The 26,059-nt window shown below is 42.8% G+C and overlaps 1 protein-coding gene across 1 annotated transcript in view; it reads left to right on the top strand.

Annotated features, from left to right (window-relative positions):
* Positions 1-26,059, top strand: part of SI (sucrase-isomaltase) — a 331,665-nt gene that overhangs the window by 95,499 nt on the left and 210,107 nt on the right. Inside the window, exons 16-17 of the mRNA XM_082249620.1 lie at positions 9,379-9,495; positions 17,611-17,765. Of these exons, the coding sequence (XP_082105746.1) occupies positions 9,379-9,495; positions 17,611-17,765 (272 nt within the window). The remainder of the gene's footprint in view (positions 1-9,378; positions 9,496-17,610; positions 17,766-26,059) is intronic.

The raw sequence follows: 26,059 nt of genomic DNA, 5'->3' as shown, positions 1-26,059 counted from the left end.
GTTACAAAATAAATACAAAAACCCAAAGATAATGGACTGGTCATTGTCTCAGTGCTCGCACTTGGAGAAACATGCTTAAATGTGCTGTTGTTGCTAGCAGTAACCCAGGGGGACCCATATCCAGCAAAACGGCTGGGAATTGTGCTACACATATATAATCCTTACCCCTGCTCTCTTTACATTAGGTCATGTGTTATATGCTTCTGACCATTGCACTCTGTAAGCTGTGCTGTATTTTATATACTTCTAACTGTGGCACTCTGTATACTGTAGTGTACTTTGCACACAATTGATTGCTGCAATTCGAGTGTACAAAGTGATGAGTGATGAGTGATATAATGTATAATAGCCAGGCAGACAAAGTATGTAATATACATTTCAGTGTGCAGAGTGCAGTGATCAAAAGTATGTAATATGCAGCAGGGCTAAAAATATGTAATGTACACCACACAGTACTGAGAACAACAGTCATGGGTACAGGCCACGGGCTGTTATTACTAAATAACTCCTTCTTTAAGCAACACCCCAGTAAAGTAACCATCCACCCATCTTTGCCCCCTGTCTTTAGATCTTCTCTGGGTCCCTATTCACAACTAACTTCTGCACTCCCCATTCACAGCTCACCTTTGGTTTACCTGTCCATAGCTCACCTCATCAACCCCCCCCCCCTCCACATCTTGTCTCTGCGCACTTCTACACCTCACTTCTGTACCCTCTGACCACAGCATTACCCTTTGCACCCCAGCTCCATCTACAGCTCTTACCTTGGCATCTAGCTATCACCCATCCAGAATTCTCACTCATCTGCGCCTAGCACCACCCTCCATCCACAGCTCTAAGCCCTCTGCACCTAGTGCCCCCCCCCCCCACAGCTCTCACCCCTCTGCACTTGGAACCCCCCACATCCACAGCTCTCGTCCCCATATACACAGCTCTTTCCCATCTACACCTAGCATCTCCCCCCCCCCAATCCACGGCTCTCAAATCTCTGCACCTAGCACCACATCATCTATTTATTGCTCGCACCTCTCTACACCTAGCTTCCCCCCACATCCACTGCTCTCACCCCTTTGCTAGCAGCTCCCCCACATCCACAGCTATCATCCCTCTGCACCTAGCATTCCCACTCCATTGACAGCTCTCACCCCTCTGCACCTAGCCCCCCTCCTCCCCCCCCCACACCTCTCACCCCTCTGCACTTGGAACCCCCCACATTCACATCTCAATATACACAGCTCTTACTCATCTTCACCTAACAACCCCTCTATCCAAAGCTCTCACTTCTTTGCACCTAGCACCCCCCCCAATCTATGGCCGTAACTGATCTGCACCTAGCACCTCCCATTCACTGCTCTTACCTATCTACCTAGCACCCCCCCCCCCCCCCGCCATCCACTGCTCTCCTCTGCTCTCACCTTTATGCACCGAACGTCCTCTCCACAGCTCTCAGCCCCCTGCACCTAGCACCCCCCATCCACACCTCTCATCCCCATATACACAGCTCTCACCTATCTACACCTAGCATCCCCTCCCTCCTTCCACTGCTCTCACCTCTCTACTCTCAGCCCATCCCCTACCCTTGTCATTGCACTTAATCACTAGCTTAAACTGGGACTAGAAGCAGACTTACTCTCTAAAAAAAAGCAGAATATCTGAAAGTAGGCAAAGATAATATTCCAACCTTCTACACTATCCCGAGACTACATAAGCCCTTGACCAAACCCCCAGGGAGACCAATTGTTTCCGCAATTAAAGGTCCCCTGGAAAAAATAGGGAAATATGTGGATTCCCTGATTAAAGAAATGGTATACAAACTTCCTTCTTACATCAAGGACACTAGAGATGCACTTCTTAAGTTGCTCCACCTAACGGTTCCAGAGGGAGCCAAATTGGTCGGAAAAGATGTGGAGACTTTATATACATCAATTCCCCATGAGTGGAGGCTAAAAGTGGTAGCCCACTTTTTGCAGGTAGAAGAACACCCCCTACTAGGTGCCCATATTGAATTTATCTTGGAACTGCTGGATTTCATGCTCAATCACAATTACTTTAAATTTTTGGGTGTGAATTACCAACAAATGAGAGAGACGAGTATGGGTGCACCGTGGGCTCCTGCCTACACATGTCTCCATCTTGGCCTCTGGGAAGTGGAGCTAGTCTATCTATCCACGATGTACCTCAGCCATTGTGCCTTGTGTACATCGATGACGTGCTTATGGTGTGGATTGGGTCGACTGAAAACTTGATAGAATTTATAGAAGAGCTAAATCAGAATGAGAGGAATATTAGGACCACCTATACCCACAGTGAAAATACACTTTCCTTCCTGGATTTACAAATCTCTATAGATGAAACTAAAATCATTACTAAAACTTTTACTAAATAAACTGCGGCTAATACTCTCCTGCTAGCCCAAAGTCATCACCCAAGTGCCCTGATTCGGGGAATCCCAATGGGTCAATTCCCACGGATCAGGAGGAATCCCCCAGTGTCATCCTCCCTTATTGGAAAGTATTTGTTAAATATCTCTGGACTAAAATATACAAATGGATAAACTGCACATATCTATCACAGTCTCAAGATCAAATGAGTGTAAGCATAGATCATAGACCAATATGACCAAAAATGGAAACGAAAAACAGTCTAGACAAATGTATTATAAAGATGATCCACCCAGCCAATGAAGTCTATAGTACAGGTAGTGGACAGTCCAAATAGATATACAGCAAAGGTCATCCACCCAGGTGATTAAGGAGATGACAGACAACGTGAGGTCCCATCCACCATTCACAGCCTCTTACCAGAAATCAGTAGGATAAGCGCATCGAGTAGTTTTAGGACTACTACAGCCTATTTCCCAAGTGTGACTGCTCCAAGGATATCCAAACCGCCTGAAGAGACCGGCACTGGCTCCCCTCGAGATCCCGACAGTATATCCCTCACAGGGTGTCTCACATGGAGTAGGGGACAATAAACAAACGGGACATGCCCATAGTGTAATACCTCAAATACAGTTTATTGATAGAACACAATAGGGTATGCACTCACCACAGATGGATAAAAAGACGCCCCCTTGACAACGTCGTAATGAGGAAACGCATTGGGAGGAGCTAGTTCAGCGTCACCACGTCACACCCGGAAGCCCGAGGTCGGCCATCTTTTTGGTGGTACCAGGAAGTTTACTCGCCAAAAGCCTCCGGTTTACTATAGCGCTTATATGATCTTTTTATCCATCTGTGGGTGAGTGCATACCCTATTGTGTTCTATCTGTTTATCATTTCCATTTTTGGTCATATTGGTCTATGATCCATGCTTACACTCATTTGATCTTGAGACTGTGATAGATCTGTGCAGTTTATCCATTGTATATTTTAGTCCAGAGATATTTAACAAATACTTTCCAGTCATTGGTTCTTGTATGTTTTGTGCCTTATATGCTATAGCGCAACTCCCTTTTTCTTCCACTATTTACCTTTAACTTACCAGAGTTAGAAGTTTGCTGCCTTAGCTTCACAGGGGCGCGGGTTACATTTATCTTTTATCCTCCCTTATTCTAATCCCTACATGGTTTAAGGGGTACCCAGAACTCACCCACTTGCTTTGCACCTAGACCTTTTATATTTTGCTGCCATCTAATTAACCCCCGGCAGAGTATTTTTGGGACTTGCTGATAAGCATACCACATTAGCACAATAAATTTCTGCCTAGGGTGGGTAACCAAGGACATGAAACAAAGATAAAATTCCCAGTTCAATTTGCCAACCAGTCTGCTTACCAACCAAATTGGCCTGTCTAACAGTTTGCGTCAATACAGGGGTTTAGTTAGCACACATTTGCAAACGCATGTGAAAGCTGCAGGGCCACGTCAAGGCTCCCTGTTACCTGCAGTCCTAACTCTAATGAATTTTAAAGAGTCTCCACAGTGGGAGCACATGCAAGCTAATGGATAGATAGGGGGCAGGTGAGCCTGGAGGTGGCCCATCCCTCCTGAAAGGTAATTGGGGGCATAATGGAAGCCCAGCTGATAGTATTACAGCAAAGGCACCCAGTATGTCCACTCACCAGTACACATATACAACAAAGAAAATGGCCTCTGCCCCCACCTATAACTGGCCTTCATAGCAAAGAACACATGGAAGGGCAACGCACATGAAACAAAGATAAAATTCCCAGTTCAATTTGCCAACCAGTCTGCTTACCAACCAAATTGGCCTGTCTAACAGTTTGCGTCAATACAGGGGTTTAGTTAGCACACATTTGCAAACGCATGTGAAAGCTGCAGGGCCACGTCAAGGCTCCCTGTTACCTGCAGTCCTAACTCTAATGAATTTTAAAGAGTCTCCACAGTGGGAGCACATGCAAGCTAATGGATAGATAGGGGGCAGGTGAGCCTGGAGGTGGCCCATCCCTCCTGAAAGGTAATTGGGGGCATAATGGAAGCCCAGCTGATAGTATTACAGCAAAGGCACCCAGTATGTCCACTCACCAGTACACATATACAACAAAGAAAATGGCCTCTGCCCCCACCTATAACTGGCCTTCATAGCAAAGAACACATGGAAGGGCAACGCACATGAAACAAAGATAAAATTCCCAGTTCAATTTGCCAACCAGTCTGCTTACCAACCAAATTGGCCTGTCTAACAGTTTGCGTCAATACAGGGGTTTAGTTAGCACACATTTGCAAACGCATGTGAAAGCTGCAGGGCCACGTCAAGGCTCCCTGTTACCTGCAGTCCTAACTCTAATGAATTTTAAAGAGTCTCCACAGTGGGAGCACATGCAAGCTAATGGATAGATAGGGGGCAGGTGAGCCTGGAGGTGGCCCATCCCTCCTGAAAGGTAATTGGGGGCATAATGGAAGCCCAGCTGATAGTATTACAGCAAAGGCACCCAGTATGTCCACTCACCAGTACACATATACAACAAAGAAAATGGCCTCTGCCCCCACCTATAACTGGCCTTCATAGCAAAGAACACATGGAAGGGCAACGCACATGAAACAAAGATAAAATTCCCAGTTCAATTTGCCAACCAGTCTGCTTACCAACCAAATTGGCCTGTCTAACAGTTTGCGTCAATACAGGGGTTTAGTTAGCACACATTTGCAAACGCATGTGAAAGCTGCAGGGCCACGTCAAGGCTCCCTGTTACCTGCAGTCCTAACTCTAATGAATTTTAAAGAGTCTCCACAGTGGGAGCACATGCAAGCTAATGGATAGATAGGGGGCAGGTGAGCCTGGAGGTGGCCCATCCCTCCTGAAAGGTAATTGGGGGCATAATGGAAGCCCAGCTGATAGTATTACAGCAAAGGCACCCAGTATGTCCACTCACCAGTACACATATACAACAAAGAAAATGGCCTCTGCCCCCACCTATAACTGGCCTTCATAGCAAAGAACACATGGAAGGGCAACGCACATGAAACAAAGATAAAATTCCCAGTTCAATTTGCCAACCAGTCTGCTTACCAACCAAATTGGCCTGTCTAACAGTTTGCGTCAATACAGGGGTTTAGTTAGCACACATTTGCAAACGCATGTGAAAGCTGCAGGGCCACGTCAAGGCTCCCTGTTACCTGCAGTCCTAACTCTAATGAATTTTAAAGAGTCTCCACAGTGGGAGCACATGCAAGCTAATGGATAGATAGGGGGCAGGTGAGCCTGGAGGTGGCCCATCCCTCCTGAAAGGTAATTGGGGGCATAATGGAAGCCCAGCTGATAGTATTACAGCAAAGGCACCCAGTATGTCCACTCACCAGTACACATATACAACAAAGAAAATGGCCTCTGCCCCCACCTATAACTGGCCTTCATAGCAAAGAACACATGGAAGGGCAACGCACATGGAACAAAGATAAAATTCCCAGTTCAATTTGCCAACCAGTCTGCTTACCAACCAAATTGGCCTGTCTAACAGTTTGCGTCAATACAGGGGTTTAGTTAGCACACATTTGCAAACGCATGTGAAAGCTGCAGGGCCACGTCAAGGCTCCCTGTTACCTGCAGTCCTAACTCTAATGAATTTTAAAGAGTCTCCACAGTGGGAGCACATGCAAGCTAATGGATAGATAGGGGGCAGGTGAGCCTGGAGGTGGCCCATCCCTCCTGAAAGGTAATTGGGGGCATAATGGAAGCCCAGCTGATAGTATTACAGCAAAGGCACCCAGTATGTCCACTCACCAGTACACATATACAACAAAGAAAATGGCCTCTGCCCCCACCTATAACTGGCCTTCATAGCAAAGAACACATGGAAGGGCAACGCACATGAAACAAAGATAAAATTCCCAGTTCAATTTGCCAACCAGTCTGCTTACCAACCAAATTGGCCTGTCTAACAGTTTGCGTCAATACAGGGGTTTAGTTAGCACACATTTGCAAACGCATGTGAAAGCTGCAGGGCCACGTCAAGGCTCCCTGTTACCTGCAGTCCTAACTCTAATGAATTTTAAAGAGTCTCCACAGTGGGAGCACATGCAAGCTAATGGATAGATAGGGGGCAGGTGAGCCTGGAGGTGGCCCATCCCTCCTGAAAGGTAATTGGGGGCATAATGGAAGCCCAGCTGATAGTATTACAGCAAAGGCACCCAGTATGTCCACTCACCAGTACACATATACAACAAAGAAAATGGCCTCTGCCCCCACCTATAACTGGCCTTCATAGCAAAGAACACATGGAAGGGCAACGCACATGAAACAAAGATAAAATTCCCAGTTCAATTTGCCAACCAGTCTGCTTACCAACCAAATTGGCCTGTCTAACAGTTTGCGTCAATACAGGGGTTTAGTTAGCACACATTTGCAAACGCATGTGAAAGCTGCAGGGCCACGTCAAGGCTCCCTGTTACCTGCAGTCCTAACTCTAATGAATTTTAAAGAGTCTCCACAGTGGGAGCACATGCAAGCTAATGGATAGATAGGGGGCAGGTGAGCCTGGAGGTGGCCCATCCCTCCTGAAAGGTAATTGGGGGCATAATGGAAGCCCAGCTGATAGTATTACAGCAAAGGCACCAGTATGTCCACTCACCAGTACACATATACAACAAAGAAAATGGCCTCTGCCCCCACCTATAACTGGCCTTCATAGCAAAGAACACATGGAAGGGCAACGCACATGAAACAAAGATAAAATTCCCAGTTCAATTTGCCAACCAGTCTGCTTACCAACCAAATTGGCCTGTCTAACAGTTTGCGTCAATACAGGGGTTTAGTTAGCACACATTTGCAAACGCATGTGAAAGCTGCAGGGCCACGTCAAGGCTCCCTGTTACCTGCAGTCCTAACTCTAATGAATTTTAAAGAGTCTCCACAGTGGGAGCACATGCAAGCTAAGTCGTAACCATGCGACTAAGCGGACGTTTATCCGTGAAACGCGTCAACTACTATGCGTTCATCTCTTGTCTCTGACTGTATTATGGATACCCTTTGAATTGATTTTATCTTTTGGATCCTCCACACAGCAGCCGACATGGCTCTACTAGGTAGCCACCAGTGCAGGCTTTTTTTTTTTTAACCACACAGCACGCTCCCTGCTTTGAGTTCCTTCCTTATGCAGTGGCACTGTGCAATGAACTGTGACTGGCAAGTGGTGTCGGTACCCGGGCCAAAGACCGGGAGAGAATTTCAGAAGAGCTCTGCAGACAGGTGATCCCGCTCCAGAACATCATGGGGGGGCACAACTGAAATTTAGGGGAGCATAGCCCAACCCAGCCACCCCTAGATCTGTCCTTGCTATCACACCACAGCCTAACCACACCTCAAAGCCGTTCATGTCTTCTATATGCTTACCTTTTAGGCACATGCCACTAGTTAAATAACACTTAGATTGGCATTAAACAAGTATTCTTAATTATTTTTCAATGTTTCAAAAATGTGCCAAAAACACATCATAAATGCTATAAGCACATTAAGGGCTGGTGTACACACTGATTCCTGTGCAACTCAGTGCTGTGTAATTATTTAAAGCACTGCACCAGATCACATTGTACTGCAGCAACATGCAATCCAGTGCAGGCACTGCTTTTGGGTGTTGTTAGGATTATTTTGACATTTGCAGCAGAACGCACAGCCAGTGCATTTTGAATGCGGTGCGGGAAATGTGCATGGAACGTGGGCTTCCCTCACCACTTTCCAGTGTAAATGAACCCTTGCTTCATTCTTCATAAAGAATACAGGTGTGAACGAGCCTTAACCTGACCCTGTACTCAATTTCTCCTCTGAATGGAGAAAAAGGTACTTCGTATCTCATATCAAACAGAGAAAATGTAAACAAAAAACCAAAGCCTGTGTAAAAAGTAAATAAATAAAGATAAAAATTGCTAGATCATGGCTTGGTCTAGCTCAGGGATCCTAAAAATATATGGCCCTCCAGCCAACTATACATCCCATGAAGCATTGTAAAACTCTGACATTCACAGACATGACTAGGCATGATGGGAATTGTAGTTCCCGAACAACTGGAGGGCAGTAATTTGAAGACCCCTGGTCTAGGTTAATGCCAGGGTCAAGGTCAGGGTCAGTAGGTTTTAGGTAAGATTAAAGCAGAACTCCGCCCAAAAGGGGAAGTTCTGCTTTAAGGACTAGACCCCCACTCCTCTTGCACAATTTTCCGATTGGTACTTTTGAGGACCGGGGGGGGGGGGGACAGGTATCTGATTTTGACAGATACCTGCTCCCACTTTTGTTTGCTCGGCAACAGAAGTTCACCTCCCTTCCCCTGCAGTCTTCTGGGATACTGACAGGTCCCAGAAGACTGCATCCACCAATCCAGAATGTGCCGCGCGACTCGCGCATGCACAGTGCGCACCCTGCTGTCACAGAAAAAGATTTTCCATTTTTTTTTTCACATTTGTGCAATCTAGAATGAATCCCAAGATAACATATAGTCCTAAAATGCATGGCATAGAGACAATACCTTGCCCCTACACCTTACTCCTCTGTACACATGTGAACTTGTGAAAATGCTGTACTCAGACCTAGGACCAGTCAAAAGAGCTCAAAGATTGCTTTTAGTGATAACGTTTTTAAATTTTGTATACTGCTGATTCATATTGTAACATATTCATGCATATTGTCAGGAAGTATTCCGTGCAAAGTTATTAAGCTGCTAACAGGTCTTGAACTTCACATCAAATATTTATTTAGAAAATTAGATGATTGTGGGTACATACTGTATACATATTTTCCAGTAGTAAAATATGTAAAATCAATTCATTTTTTTGTTTGTGATCATATTTGAGAAAATTCACAAAATATTAGGCATTTAATAAACAGAACTCATATTTTTGTCTGATTGCAAGCCAATATGCTGTGAGTAGGTGTGAAAAATATTGATTAGTTACACTATAATATATGTGTTTTATCATTACCTTTTTAGATTGGAGCTGACATTTGTGGCTTTTTTGATGATTGCTCTGAAGAGCTATGCAGACGATGGATGCAAGTTGGTGCTTTTTATCCATTCGCTAGAAATCACAATGCTGAAAACTACAAGGTAATTCTGACTTTTAAAACAAATATCATGTTGGATATTTTATATTCTTTCAGTCAAGCTTTGTTTTTAGCAGAATGGCGTTGGGTTAGAATTTCTGTTGGGGTTTTACTGTTGTGTATTTTGCCATTAGGTGAATTTATCATCACATACTATCCTGGTGGCAGAAAGTTGGGGTAAATCTCCTCAAAGGGCCAATAAACAGGAATAAAAATAGCTCTGTGTTTCACCACCCTGTCCAAAACAAGAAATCATTAATATTATAACTTATAACTATAAATTATAGTTATAACTTTGTAGGCTGTATAACTATACACCCTATAAAATGATTTCTTTATCATATAGTACAGGACAGGAGCGTTCTTAAATCATTATACCGGGGTTATATGCAGCTCCCTTTCGGTGACTGGACACAAACAAAAAGAGAGGCTTCAGGGACATCACCTATATAAACCTCCTACTGCCAGCTAGTCTAGTTTTTTGCTAGTGTCCTCAGATGATGGACTTCATGTTCCATTTTTCTTTTCTTTGAAGACTGTTCCTTCATCACTCAGCTGCACCATAGACACTGCTGCTTTCTATGCAGCTTTTGGATCACTTGACTTGGCAGAGCCCTGGGAGATTGTACCTGGACCCTTCCTAGTGAAAGATGTGGTTCTGTAGTGTTTCTTCTTCTCGGGATCCTGCTGTGGATGCTCTGCTTGGTTTGTAGTGCAGTGTGTGGGGTTAGCTGCAGGGTGCTTTATAGGTCCAGAACCTGGTTGGTTGGCATTTGCCCACCGGGGAGGGCAAAGGCAGGAAGGGGTTAAATCTTCCTTATTCCTGCTACTGAATACAAGGTGGAAGCCCTTTAAACATGTATCCTAGGGTGTTATAGGAGGGCAGGGTTTATGCTGTTTTTTTTGTCAGTTTCCTGCTGGGGGATGCATGGTGTGGTGCTGTGGTGCTGTTGTGCTGTGCCTTTTTTTTTTTTACTTGCTGGCACTGCACTGAACCTGTGCAGCATCCACTAATTCCCTAACAACGATCAAAAGGAAGCTGTCATGTACAGTAGTAATGGAAAAATTGCTGTTCAATTTTGCCCTCGTGCTAGATACAGTGCAGCAGGAGGAGACAAGGGAAAGATTCTTCGCCTTCTGAGGCATATGCATGCTACAGAAATTTGTTTCAAAAACTCAAGGACACTATTGCTAGCCTTAACCAATGCTAAGCTGTGAGCCTTTTATTTAGCAGGAGAGCAGCCTGAGTCTGCTGGCCCAAAGATTTCCAGTATGTGTTGTTTAAAATTCCCTTACCTTCAGCAGCTAATACCTTTCTGGTCCATGTGCTGGTTGATCCTGTCCTGTATGGTGCCTGGCTTCATGAGGAATTTCTTTTTTTTTTGATCTCCTCCAAATGTTTTGCCCAATAATGTCCTAAGGAAGAAGGAAGAAGGCATATGATTAGAAAAAAAAAGAAAATGGGAATTGCTAATAAATTAGGATGTAGTGAACACCCTCTAGTAACCTACCCACTCACTCTTAAATATACAGTAGACTAAAGAGTGGGGCTCTATGGCAAAAAAAAAAAAAAAAACAGCATACAAGGAAAATAGGCAAATAGAAAGAATAGCCTAAAGCACCATATCTGATGAGCAACCGGGGAAAGGTTACAAAAACATATCAACCTACAATAGTAGCAAAAGTGTAGCAAAAAGTATCACATTTTATTTTAAATACAATATAAGCAAATGCAACATGTAGAGAATCTATGTAAAACAAAACACCTTCCCGCCATCACCATTAAAAAAGACAACATTGTCTTAAAAACAAAAGACCACACGGTGCACCAGATGCCACACGCTCACATACACAGGAAATCAAATCATAAATGTTGGTAAAGCAATAAGCAATAATTCAATAAAGGTGCATGGTATTCACCAAAAATTACTCCTTGAATGGTGCAGCAAGTATAGAACAAATACAGATCAATGAATATGGCCACCAAAAATATAGGTAATCAGTGTTCTAATGATGCTGTGACAGTGAATGCGCACCAAACAATAGCTTATCATGGACACTAAACCTGCTGGATACATATAGTGAAGCAGTAATTCAGGCACAGCCCAGAGAAGTGAAAGTCTTAACAATGGACTGGGCTGCTAGACAACAGGTGTCCATCTAATGAGAGGTAATTGACAAGACATACAGTAAGGCTAAATACAGCAGCTGTAGCACAAAATAATAGGTAAGAGGCATTGGAACATCAGCAGTGACTGTCAATGCAGCAGTTTTAACCATAGACCGGAGCGTCATAAACTCATCATATCTAGTAACAGCATAAGTGGCCAGTGAGCAGAATATATCAGTCAGAGCAGCAGGGATAGTGAGAGCAGCAGATAAACAGCAAAGGAGGATATGTGGCAGAGCAATTGAATAGTTGCAGCAGGGTACAGCACTGATAGGCAAAATATAGAGAATTCAGCAGGATGACCACTCAGATTGATAGGCTTTAGCCCATAGTGTATGGGTCTGGATTCAAGGTCTACACTCCATCATAAACCTAACAGTCCGAGTGTAAAAAGCCAATCCTATACCTCAGTCTGAGTGGGAATAGTCACAGCCAAACCAAACCTGGTCCCTGGTATATCCGAGTCTCCTTCTTTCATATGCCTTCAGTATGTCACCACCATCTCATCAGAATATATCATGAATGCAAACCCACAATTCTTGAAACCGGATGTGTAGTCACCGCTCTACATTACATCTCCTACTGCTCCTATTGTGGCTGCTCCGGTGGCACGCTCCCAAATTGGTGGTGAAAATAATGACCCACGTGATCAATGGCATCTGGAGCACTAGAGCAAAGTGTCTACATGTTTCGCTGATAGGCCAGCTTCTTCAGGACGTGGCACCCCCTAGCTGGACCGTGTTTAAATACACTTCCTGCCCAAACTTCAAATTACATTTAAAGGGGACATGCAGGTGGTCAAAAAAACTAAATACAAATAGTTTATTAGAAAAAAACAAACAAATATGCTATATGGGCTATCTCTGTAGTGGATTTTGCTCTTTCTTATTCAAACAAAATCCTTGATTCACTCGTGAAAGATAACCCAGTGTTTTGAAGACCGAGTATCTTAAAGATTGACAGGCATCCCTAAGGCTATCTTTGCCTTCGTGGGTCCTGTTATGCAATCCGCATCTGTGATTTTGGCAGTCTACCAGATTATTGCTGTCTGGTCTAAGAGTATGGCCAGGAACCTTAGCTCCATCCTTATGGATCCCTCTGTTCATGGTCAGCTGGAACGTTTGTCTTCAGCCCTATGCTACTGAGTAAATGGCGTGGTGGGTCAGCGTAATCTGATCTATGCTTTTATGTCTGATCTATGCTTTTGGCTCAGAAGGACATGGTATTCTGACTCAATCTCAGTCTCCTGCCAGACAATCTGCAAAATCTTCCAAATCATTCTGCTTTTTGGATGCTGGCTTAAACTACATGGCTGTTGAAGCCATGGTCCTGAGGGCAGGGGCCTTTCAGATTTATTCATCCCTACCCTCTTGAAGGCTAGTAAGTTAACTCCTGCAGGGCCTGCTTTTCTTGGTGTGGGAACTTTCATCCTGGAAAGTACTCTGTGGGACATATCCTGTCCCAGAAACTGGCCTTGAGTACCATTAAGGGACAAATCACAGCATTGGCAATTCTGTTTCAGGGACCTTTGGTCTTTTACTCTCTAGTTAAGGTGTTCATTTTGGTAGTAACTCACATGTCCTGTTCATTTCCCTGTATCCCATTGGAATCTTAAGCCAGTTCTCTTGGCTCCTCAAAAGTTGCTCTTTGAGCCTATCAGGGACATTCCCTTTTCTGACCATACCCATAAGGGATGCTTTGCTATGGCTATCTCCTCTTCAAAAAGGGTCTCTGAGTTGGCTGCTTTATCCTGTAAAAACCCTTTCTAGCCTTACACAAGGACAAGAGTGTCTTGAGGCCTAAGGCCATTTTTTATGTCCTGTCTGAAGCATCCTAGGGAAATGATGTTCAAGACTCCCATGATTCCAGTTTTGGGCATAAGATGCTACAACCTATTTCCTGAGCGAGTTTGGGGTGAAGGAACTTGACTGGCCTCCACAGAGTCCTGACCTAAACCTGATGGAACACCTGTGGGATGAATTAGAGAGTAGCCTGCTTGCCAGGCCTTCTCATCCACATTAGTGCCTGGAAGAATGGTCAAACATTCCCATAGACACACTCTTAAACCTTGTGGACAGCCTTGTCAGAAGAGTTAAAGCTGTTATAGCTGCAAAGGGTGGGCCAACTCAATATTGAACCCTACTAACTAAGACTAGGATGCCACTAAAGTTCATGTGTGTCTAAAGGCAGGCACCCCAATACTTTTGATAATACAGTGTGTGTGTATATATATATGTGTATATATATATATATATACAGTGCCTTGCGAAAGTATTCGGCCCCCTTGAACTTTTCAACCTTTTTCCACATTTCAGGCTTCAAACATAAAGATATAAAACTGTAATTTTTTTGTGAAGAATCAACAACAAGTGGGACACAATCATGAAGTGTGGAACGAAATGTATTCGATATTTCAAACTTTGTTAACAAATAAAAAACTGAAAAATTGGACTTGCAAAATTATTCAGCCCCTTTACTTTCAGTGCAGCAAACTCTCTCCAGAAGTTCAGTGAGGATCTCTGAATGATCCAATGTTGACCTATTGACTAATGATGATAAATAGAATCCACCTGTGTGTAATCAAGTCTCCCTATAAATGCACCTGCACTGTGATAGTCTCAGAGGTCCGTTTAAAGCGCAGAGAGCATCATGAAGAACAAGGAACACACCAGGCAGGTCCGAGATACTGTTGTGGAGAAGTTTAAAGCCGGATTTGGATACAAAAAGATTTCCCAAGATTTAAACATCCCAAGGAGCACTGTGCAAGTGATAATATTGAAATGGAAGGAGTATCAGACCACTGCAAATCTATGAAGACCTGGCCTTCCCTCTAAACTTTCAGCTCATACAAGGAGAAGACTGATCAAAGATGCAGCCAAGAGGCCCATGATCACTCTGGATGAACTGCAGAGATCTACAGCTGAGGTGGGAGACTCTGTCCATAGGACTGCACAAATCTGGCCTTTATGGAAGAGTGGCAAGAAGAAAGCCATTTCTTAAAGATATCCATAAAAAGTGTCGTTTAAAGTTTGCCACAAGCCACCTGGGAGACACACCAAACATGTGGAAGAAGGTGCTCTGGTCAGATGAAACCAAAATCGAACTTTTTGGCAACAATGCAAAACGTTATGTTTGGCGTAAAAGCAACACAGCTCATCACCCTGAACACACCATCCCCACTGTCAAACATGGTGGTGGCAGAATCATGGTTTGGGCCTGCTTTTCTTCAGCAGGGACAGGGAAGATGGTTAAAACTGATGGGAAGATGGATGGAGCCAAATACAGGACCATTTTGGAAGAAAACCTGATGGAGTCTGCAAAAGACCTGAGACTGGGACGGAGATTTGTCTTCCAGCAAGACAATGATCCAAAACATTAAGCAAAATCTACAAAGGAATGGTTCACAAATAAACATATCCAGGTGTTAGAATGGCTAAGTCAAAATCCAGACCTGAATCCAATCGAGAATCTGTGGAAAGAACTGAAAACTGCTGTACACAAACGCTCTCCATCCAACCTCACTGAGCTCGAGCTGTTTTGCAAGGAGCAATGGGCAAAAATTTCATTCTCTCGATGTGCAAAACTGATAGAGACATACCCCAAGTGACTTACAGCTGTAATCGCAGCAAAAGGTGGCGCTACAAAGTATTAACTTAAGGGGGCTGAATAATTTTGCAGTTTTTTATTTGTTAAAAAAGTTTGAAATATCCAATAAATTGTGTTCCACTTCATGATTGTGTCCCACTTGTTGTTGATTCTTCACAAAAAATTACAGTTTTATATCTTTATGTTTGAAGCCTGAAATGTGGCAAAAGGTTGAAAAGTTCAAGGGGGCCGAATACTTTCGCAAGGCATTGTGTATATATATATATATATATATATATATATATATATATATACACACTGGCTACTTTTTTGGGTGCACCTTGCTAGTATCGTGTTGGACCCCCCTTTCCCCTTCATAACCTCCTTAATTCTTCTTGGCATAAATTCAACAAAGTGTTGCAAACATTCCTCAGAGAGTTCGGTCCATATTGACATGAGAGCATCAATCAGTTGCTGCAGATTTGTCAGCTGCATGTCCATGAATCAAATCTCCTATTCCACCACATCTCAAAGGTACTCGTTTGGATTGAGACCTGGTGACTGTGGATGCCATTGGAGTACAGTTAACTCATTGTCATGTTCAAGAAACCAGTTTAAGATGATTTGAGCTTTGTGACATGGTGCATTATCATGCTGAAAGTAGCCACCAGGAGATGGGTACACTGTAGTCATAAAGGAATTTACATGGTCAGCAACAATACTCAGGTAGGCCGTGGCATTTAAATTATTCTCAATTGGTACTAAGAGGCCCAAAGTGTACCAAGAAAGTATCCCCCACACCTTTACATCACCACCCCAGCCTGAACCGTTGATTCAAGGCAGGATAGATCCATGCTTTCATGTTGTTTAAGCCAAATTCTTATCCTACCCTCTGAATGTCGCAGTTGAAATCAAGACTCATCAGAACATGCAAAGTTTTTCCAATCTTCTATTGTCCAATTTATGTGAGTCTGTGTGAATTGTAGCCTCAGTTTTCTGTTCTTAGCTGACAGGAGTGGCACCTGGCATGGTCTTCTTCTGCTGTAGCCCATCTGCCTCAAGGTTCCATGTGTTGTGCATTCATTATTCATTATGTAATTCTGCATATCTTGGTCGTAATGAGTGGGTATTTGAGTTACTGTTGCCTTTCTATCATCTCAAACCAGTCTGCCCATTATCCCCTGACCTCTGACGTCAACTAGGCATTTTCATCGACACAACTGCCGCTCACTGGATAGTTTTTTGTTTTTTTGGAACATTCTCTTTAAACCCTAGAAATGGTTGTGTGTGAAAATCTAGATCAGCAGTTTTTGAAAAACTCAGACCAGCCTGTCTGGCACCAACAACCATGCCGCATTCAAAGTCTTTTAAATCCCCTTTCTTCCTTATTCTGATGCTCGGTTTGAACTTCATCAAGTTATCTTCACTACATCTAAATGCCTAAATGCATCGAGTTGCTGCCATGTGATTGGCTGATTAGCAATTTGTGTTACCAAGTAATTGAACAGGTGTAACTAATAGAGTGGACAATGAGTGTATATATAAAAGTGGCTTTCCTTTATGAAGATAATTCCTGTTCTCCCCCCTAATTTAGTATTAAACCCAAAAGCAAACATATTTTAGCTTACCAATTCTAAGATGTGATGGCTGTATTTTTTTTTTGTTTTTTAGGTGTTCTTTGGTGATCCAGACAGTAAGTCTGTTGCTTTTCAGTAGAAAAGCTCTCTTGCAGTTTCAGGGATGAGATAGACCATTGAACACTGGCAAGGGTGCTTAAAATGATCAGATTTTATTTAATTATGTAAAACCTTTATCCCAAAAGAATAAAAAAGGAATATTTGCTGTAACTGATTCAAAATTGTACGCTGGAGTAAGCAGCAGGAGTTGCTGCTGTACAAAGGTGCCCCTGTGCTCCTTTATCCAGGGTGGCATCTGTATAATACAAGAGGTGTGTTACTGGCCAAATCACCAGGTGAAAACAGGGAAAAAAAGCCTAAAATCGAATACAGTCATTATATCTAACGATTGGTAAGCTACAACATTTTCCATTTTTGGTTTTAGATTTTATACCACTTTAAGGACCTGGCTGTATTGATCCCTATCAATTTGTAATATTAGGCAGCTGTTACCTTTTATTTGTAAGTAACTGTTCATTAATATTACTTTGTTTTAACCACTAAGATTTTGTACCTATTCTTTACCATAATCCTTGGCGAGCAGTAAAAAGGTTTTTTTAACTGTATTTTAGTTCTCATTACTCTATTAAGCACTGTATTACATATTGTATATGTCAATTTGCTTTATTTGTATTATGATTTTGGATTTTTAAATGAAGCTAGTTTTGGTTATCTACTGTTTTTTCAGCCACAAGACCCTGCTTCTTATGGTGCTGATTCTCTTCTTGTGAACTCATCAAGACATTACCTAAACATCCGCTACACCCTGCTACCATACCTTTACACTCTGTTTTACAAAGCTCACACTAAAGGAGAGACTGTGGTGAGGCCTCTACTCCATGAGTAAGTCTTTAAAAACTTTCATTTCAACTTTCAAGAACTTTAGATTTTGCTAAAGCACAATTTATCTTTGAATGACCATTGTCTTAATATGTACAAATACATTTTTAATTCAGATTTTTTTAATTAGCATTTTCAAAATCAACAAATAAGTGCAAAGAACGGTACGACTGCAAATCACATACACAGTAATTGGTACAATACAACCATAGATTCAAAAGGTACACGCAAAAACCAGTGTAGCAAACGGAACAGTCCATCAGTGGATTCAATGGGTATAGCGAGAGAAAGGCAGCTGAAGGTCAGCAAATAAAAGTTGAGTTTGGCCGGCCATACTATCTAAATGTTATTGTCCTCAATATTAATATTATCCATTACTAAGGCATATTACACCCTGTTCAACACTCTAATTAACTGAACAAAAAATAAAGAGTAAAAAGAAGTTAAGCGTTCAAACAACTGTACCATGCCAAGTCCATATAGGGTGAATTTTAAACGTCCTTCCTATATGTCCTCCAGGGGTCCCAAAGTTTATAAAACTTAGTCAGTCTACTCTCCTTGTATGCTATAATTAGTTTTAGAGCATAAGTTTCAGCCACGTGCCTTATGACTTCTCCTACATTCGGGGCTATATTAGATCAGTTAAACTTTGCTGCAGTTCCAGTAACGTCTCAAGTTGTGACACTACCAGAGCATTTGGTATAAAGTGCCAATTTGAACACAGCCTCCCCAACATGAATTAGAGATGTTTTTGTTGTATTTTGGATACAGTAAAGGCTGAAAAATACCATCTGAGATGGAGTTTTTGTGCCATTTCCCAGTTTGTTGTACATCGTGAGGATGTCAGTTTGATATTAATGGCCTTTTGCCACTGGAGGTTAGAAATATTATGTTGTAATTCTAAGTCCCATTTGTGTAGGGGGTTGGATTTAATAAACTGCAGTTTAGCATTAGTTAAGTTGTAGAATAGGGAGATTCCCTTAGCTTTGGGAGCTGATCATGTCCAGTGCAGCCAGACTGCTCTGAGAACATTCAGTTCTGTGATAGGATGCGTTTGGAGATATGAGGCCACCCGAGCATATGTTAGAAAACACTTGTCTGACAGAGCGTATTGGGATGACAGCCTTCCAAAGGGAGTAAGTTTGTTGTTATGAAATAGATCTGACAGTTTGTGTAACCCGTTGTTTATCAATTCTGCGAGTACTGTATCTGGAAAGAGCGAACCTGGACTGTATTGTTCGGGATCGTACCGAACTTTTGGGTATTCGGTACCCGGACACGGACCCAAACATTTCACTGTATGTTTGGGATACTGTCCGTTGTTCGGTAATGTTATTTGCTGTTTTGGCGCGGTTTTAATGGCGCGGTTTCAACAGGTGCAAGGCAGCCAATCAGCAAGTGTTTAACTAGTGTGCCCTTAGAAGCAATCACAACCATGCCTACTAATGGCATGGCTGTGATTGGCCAGTGCAGCATGTGACCCAGACCCTATATAAGCTGGAGTCACATAGCGCCGCACATCACTCTGCTATAACTATACTAGGGAGAGGTTCCTGATGCTGCTGCTGAGGGAGAGATAGGAGATTATTGTAGAGGCAGGCTGGAGATTGCATTCAGGGAAATAAAAGGAAGAATCTTCTTTAATCAGACAGCAATCTACATTGATTTGATTGTGTGGGGGTGCAGTGCACAATCTTTTTGCCCTGAGGGAGAGATCAGAGATTATTGTAGGGGCAGGCTGGATATTGCTTTTAGGGAAAGAATAGGAAGAATCTTCTTTAATCAGACAGAGATCTACATATTGTATTGTGTGGGGGTGCAGTGCACAATCTTTATGCCCTGACCTGAGCCCAGTGAGGAGGAGGAGGGAGAAAATAAAAACCTCAGTCTATTAGGTGGGCGGCGTGCAGTGTGTAGCGGCCATGTAATGCAAGCTCAGTGCATATGTGTCTGCTTAATCTGCATTTAAAAAAGAAAAAAAACTTTTTTCCTTCATATTTTACTTTGACATACATTGTTTAGACTTTGCTTTTTCTAATCTGCTCTTCAAAAAGCACGAATGTAAGGGTAAAATAATTATTTTTCAGTATTTAGGGGAAAAAAAATATTTTTCAGTTTTTCATTCAAATGGGTTTTTTTTTATTCAATAGCGGAATAGAACAACAACAGTATCCAACCTGTTAGGTGTGCGGTTTGTAGTGACCATGTAATGCAAGCTCAGTGCATATGTGTCTGCTTAATCTGCATTTAAAAAAGAAAACAACTTTTTTCCTTCATATTTTACTTTGACATACATTGTCTAGATACTGTTTTTTCTAATCTGCTCTTCAGAAAACACCAATGTAAGGGGAAAATAATTATTTTTCAGTATTTATGGAAAAAAAAAAATATTTTTCAATTTTTCATTTAAATGGGTTTTTTTTTTATTCAATAGCGGAATAGAACAACAACAGTATCCAACCTGTTAGGCGTGCGGTGTGTAGCGGCCATGTAATGCAAGCTCAGTGCAAATCTGCATTTAAAAAAGAAAACAACTTTTTTTCCTTCATATTTTACTTTGACATACATTATTTAGACACTGCTTTCAAAAAGAACCAATGTAGGGGGGAAATAATTATTTTTCAGTATTTAGGGAAAAAAAATGATTTTCCAGTTTTTCATTCAATGTTTTTTTTTTTATTCAATAGCGGAATAGAAAAAAAAAAGGGTCCAACCTGTTAGGTGTGCGGTGTGTAGCGGCCATGTAATGCAAGCTCAGTGCATATTTGTCTGCTTAATCTGCATTTAAAAAAGAAAAAAACTTTTTTCCTTCATATTTTACTTTGACATACATTGTTTAGACACTGCTTTTTCTAATCTGCTCTTCAAAAAGCACCAATGTAGGGGGAAAATAATTATTTTTCAGTATTTAGGGAAAAAAATGATTTTCCAGTTTTTCATTCAAATGGGTTTTTTTTTTATTCAATAGCGGAATAGAACAAAAACAGTATCCAACCTGTTAGGCGTGCAGTGTGTAGCGGCCATGTAATGCAAGCTCAGTGCATATGTGTCTGCTTAATCTGCATATTTTACTTTGACATACATTGTTTAGACACTGCTTTTTCTAATCTGCTCTTCAAATGCACCAATGTAAGGGAAAAATAATTATTCTTCAGTATTTAGGGAAAAAAATATATTTTTCAGTTTTTCATTCATACTTTACTGTGACACTGTCATACAGCGTTTAGACACTGCTGTTCAAATCTGCTCTTCAAAAATCACCAATTAAAGGGAAAAAAATTAATTTTCCATTCATACGTTACAGTGAGCTACACCCATTGGATACTGTTGTTGTATTCTGCTTAACAATAAAAACCCATTTAGAGTTAAAAAATGTAATTGCGGTCTAGACTGCATATGTTACAATGAGCTACACCCATTGGATACTGTTGTTGTATTCCGCTTATCAATAAAAACCCATTTAGGGGAAAAAAAATTAATTGCGGCCTAGTCTGCATATGTTACAGTGAGCTACACCCATTGGATACTGTTGTTGTATTCCGCTTATCAATAAAAACCTATTTAGGGGAAAAAAAATAATTTGCGGCCTAGTCTGCATATTTTACTGTGAGATACACCCTTTGTATACTGTTGTTCTATTCTGCTATTCAATAAACACCCATTTAGGGAAAAAAAAAATTGCGGCCTAGTCTGCATATTTTACTGTGAGATACACCCTTTGTATACTGTTGTTCTATTCCGCTATTCAATAAACACCCATTTAGGGAAAAAATATTACATTGCGGCCTAGTCTGTATTTGTACGTGTGAGATACACCCTTTCAATACTGTTGTTCTATTCTGCTTTTCAATAAACACCCATTTAGGGAAAAAAATTAAATTGGGGCCTAGTCTGCATATGTTACTGTGAGATACACCCTTTGGATACTGTTGTTCTATTCCGCCATTCAATAAACACCCATTTAGGGAAAAAAATACATTGCGGCCTAGTCTGCATATGTTACAGTGAGATACACCCATTGGATACTGTTGTTGTATTACGCTTATCAATAAAAACCCATTTAGGGGGAAAAAAAATTGCGGCCTAGTCTGCATATGTTACAGCGCTACAAGGCACACAGGTCTCGCAAGGAGGCCCAGTTATTGGTGGTGAAGTGGTGCTGTTCCGCAGAGCAACTCATGCGTGCGTGCTGCAGCTGAAACTCCACTATGGCCTGCTGCTGCTCACACAGTCTGGCCAGCATGTGGAAGGTGGAGTTCCACCTTGTGGGCACGTCACATATGAGGTGGTGAGTGGGAAGGCCGAAGTTACGCTTCAGCGCTGACAGGCGAGCAGCAGCAGGGTGAGAACGCCGAAAGTGCGCACAGACGGCCCACACTTTCTGCAGTAGCTCTGACATATCGGGGTAATTTCTAAGGAGCCTCTGCACCACCAAATTCAGCACATGCGCCAGGCAAGGGATGTGTGTCAAACCAGTTAGGCCCAGAGCTGCTATGAGATTTCGCCCATTATCGCACACCACCAGGCCGGGCTTGAGGCTCACTGCCAGCAACCACTCATTGGTCTGCTGTTGAATGCCCCTCCACAACTCCTGCGTAGTGTGTGGTTTTCCCCCCAAACAGGCAAGTTTTAAAACTGCCTGCTGTCATTTACCCCTGGCTGTGCTGAAGTTGGTGGTGAAGGTGTTATGCTGACCGGATGAGGAGGCGGTAGAGGATGAGGAAGCGGAGTAGGTGGAGTTAGGAACAGGAGGCAAACTGAAGCGCACTGCAATCCTCGGTGGTGGAAGGACATGCGCCAAACTGCTATCTGCCTCAGGCCCAGCCGCCACTGCATATGCCCAGTGTGCTGTTAGGGAGATATAACGTCCCTGACCGTGCTTACTGGTCCACATATCCGTAGTTTGGTGGACCTTGCCACAGATAGCGTTGCGCGGTGCACACCTGATTGTGTCACCCACTTGGTTGTGCAGGGAAGGGATGGCTTGCCTGGAAAAGTAGTGGCGTCTGGGCACGACGTACTGTGGGACAGCCACCACCATAAGGCTTTTAAAACTCTGCGTCTCCACCAGACGGAATGACAGCATTTCAAAGGCCAGGAATTTTGAAATGCTGGCATTCAGGGCCAGGGATCATGGGTGGGTAGGGGGGGTACTTCCTCTTCCGCTCCAGTGTTTGGGAGATAGAAAGCTGAACGCTTCCACGGGACATTGTGGAGATGGTTGTTGGTGTCCCAGGTGGTGGTGTTGCTGGCAGATCCTCTGTGCTCGCAGCTGAGAAAGGTGTTTCACTTGTGCGTGTAGCTGGCACAGATCGACCACGTCCTCTCCTTGCAACAAGAGCTCCACCAGCAGCACCACGACCCAGCACTAACATGGTGGAGCAGTATGTGTGCACACGCTTAGACGTACTGAATGACGGGTCTGCCCCCTTCAACTTCTGGGTCTCCAAATTTGGCACATGGCCTGAGCTTGCCCTTTACGCCTTGGAGGTGCTGGCCTGCCCTGCAGCCAGTGTATTATCTGAACGTGTATTTAGCAGGGCTGGGGGCATTATCACAGACAAGCGCAGCCGCCTGTCCAGAGCCAATGTGGACAAGCTCACGTTCATTAAAATGAACCAGGCATGGATCCCACAGGACTTGTCCGTACCTTGTGCAGAATAGACATGTATACCGGCCTTACCCAGCCATTGTTGTATTTGATCTTTCTAACTCTTTTGGGGTATACCCTAATTTAAAAATAAATAAAATGAAAAACAAAAACCAGTGTTGGCTACCTCGTCCTCCTCCACCGCCGCTTCCACCTACACCAACACATCCACTGCCACCTCAACCTCCTACTCCATATGGGCCTCGTCCTCCTCCTCCACAGCCGCCGCCGCTTCCACCTACACCGCCATATCCACCGCCACCTCAACCTCCTACTCCATATGGGCCTCGTCCTCCTCCTACATCATTCAAGATTATTATTTTTTATTTTTCTGTTTTTTTTCTGTTATTTTAAGTTATTTCCCTATCCACATTTGTTTGCAGAGCACTTGCCATGCTCTTAAGAAGATTTTGTTGCCATTTGCAGCCCTCTAGCCCTTTCCATGTGTTTTTTAGAGCCATTTTAGTGCTCAAAAGTTCGGGTCACCATTGACTTCAATGAGGTACGGGATCGGGGTAAAGTTTGGGTTAAGTCCGGGTCACGAACCCAGACTTTTTTTTCAAGTTCGGCCGGACCCGCCAAACCCGGACATCCAGGTGTTCTATCAACTCTAAAGAGGAATTTAAAAACTTCCAATTGTAAATGTATCTTTTGGGCTTGCTTATTCTCAGAACTGTGGTGAAGGAAGTATTGCCATGCCACCAATGTTGCTGAAATTACAGGGTTTGGAGGCTTAATCACATGAGTTTGTGGGAGAGCGCTTGCCAGTAGTAGTGTCCACAAATTTTCTATACCTACCCATTCCCTTTCCAGTGAACACCAGTAGATTGAGCATGTGTTCTGAAACCAGAACCTAATGGGGTCTAGTAAAGTGGCTATATAATAGTCATATATGTCAGGTAGACCTATTCCCCCCACCCTCCTATGCTTCATTAAAATTGTATGGGCCCAGCGTGCCTTCCTGTTTATCCATAAGTATTTTGTTATTATTCAATGTATCTCTTTACAAAAAAGGCTGGTTGAATTTGTATAAGGTGCACTCTAAACACATACAAGAGTTTGGGAAGGATTAACATTTTGAAAGCAGTGAGGTTGCCTGCCCATGATAAATATTGTTTTCGCATTTTAGCTAAGCCCTGTTGGATAGCTGTTTGTACCGGCAGGTAGTTGGCTTTATATAGGTTAGATGTGGGTGAGGTTAGGGGTTATTCCCAGATATTGGAGCGAGGAGGATGCCCACGGGTATGGGGTGGCCTGGAGGAGAGCTTTCATCTGTACAGGTATACGTATGAAGACCCTGAATGTTAGATTTGGATTTGTTCACCATATAAAATGATACCAAATTAAATATTGATAACAGTTCCTGTACTGCAGAAAGGGATGGAGCCAGGTCGGCCAGAGTCAGTATAATATCATCAGTGAAAAGCGTAATCACATCTTTTAACCGTCATCCCTTTGATAAGGGGATGAGATTTTATCTTTTTCGCAAAGGGTTTCCATTACCAGTGCATATTTAAGCAGGAAAGCGGATACACCTGTCTTGTACCATTGGTAATTGAAAAGCTCTTAGAGAATAGGCCTTCGTTGTATACATGGGCCGAGGGGGTTGTGTATAATGCCAAGTTTGCTGAGAAAATTCTCCCATACAATCCAAATTTTTGTAAAACCTGTGAGAGATAGCCTCAATGGACTCTGTCAAAGGCCTTCTCTGCATCCAAACAAAGGAGCAAAGAAGGCCTTTTTTCCAATTCGGTGTAATAGTGGTGTCAGGAGGCTGGCATCTTGGTACAATCCCACCTGGTCAGGTCTTACTAGTGACGGCAGATAACTGAAAAGCTTGTTATCTATGAGTTTGGCATAGATCTATAGGTCTGTATTAAGTAGTGATTTAGGCCTAAAGTTCTGTGTCTTTGTCAGGGTTGGGCAAGGTGACAATAGCTGCATCCAACATTTCAGACGGGAAGGAGGTCTTTGACACGGCAGCACTGAACACTGACTCCATATGTGGGGACAATATGGTTTGAAACATCTGATAATACTCTGATGAGAACCCATTTGGTCTAGGGAATTTATTGTAGGGGAGGGTTTGAATGACATCTGTGATTTCTTTAGTACTAAAAGGCTGATTAAGCTTACTCATCTCCTCTGATTAAAATTTAGGGAGGGAGACCGAGTCTAAAACTGTTGGAATATTCTTTGTGGTTGGTTGGGGAATGAGGAATCCTGTTGGAGATTGTACAAGGATCCATAGTACACAGTAAAAGCATACCCAGTTTCTAGAAGATCATTTTTTTTTCCAGTAGAGGGATGAAATAGGAATGGTTTGCTTAACCCCTTTTATCTTGCAGTTGTTGTGAAAGAAGTTTGCTAGCTTTGTTGCCATGATGATACCAATTAGATTGCATATGTTTAACTCTATTGTGATGCTGGGATAACAAAAGAGAGCTAAGGACGATGGGTTCTGCTTATGTGCCTGTTCTAGATGTTTTATAGAATGCTGATGGTGATCAAGCTGCCGCGTTCTGCGCCTCCGTGCACTTGAGCTCATTTTAAACAAATGGCCTTGAATAAAGGTCGTGTGTGAGTTCCACCAGATAAAAGGGTCTCCAGTAGAGAGGGTGTTCATTTTAAAGGATTCCATAAGTAA

The sequence above is a fragment of the Pelophylax lessonae genome, assembly GCF_965119305.1.
Source record: "Pelophylax lessonae genome assembly, chromosome: 3".
NCBI lineage: Eukaryota > Metazoa > Chordata > Amphibia > Anura > Ranidae > Pelophylax > Pelophylax lessonae.
Note: the sequence above shows the minus strand (reverse complement) of the source record. Positions and strands in the feature narration are given on the sequence as shown.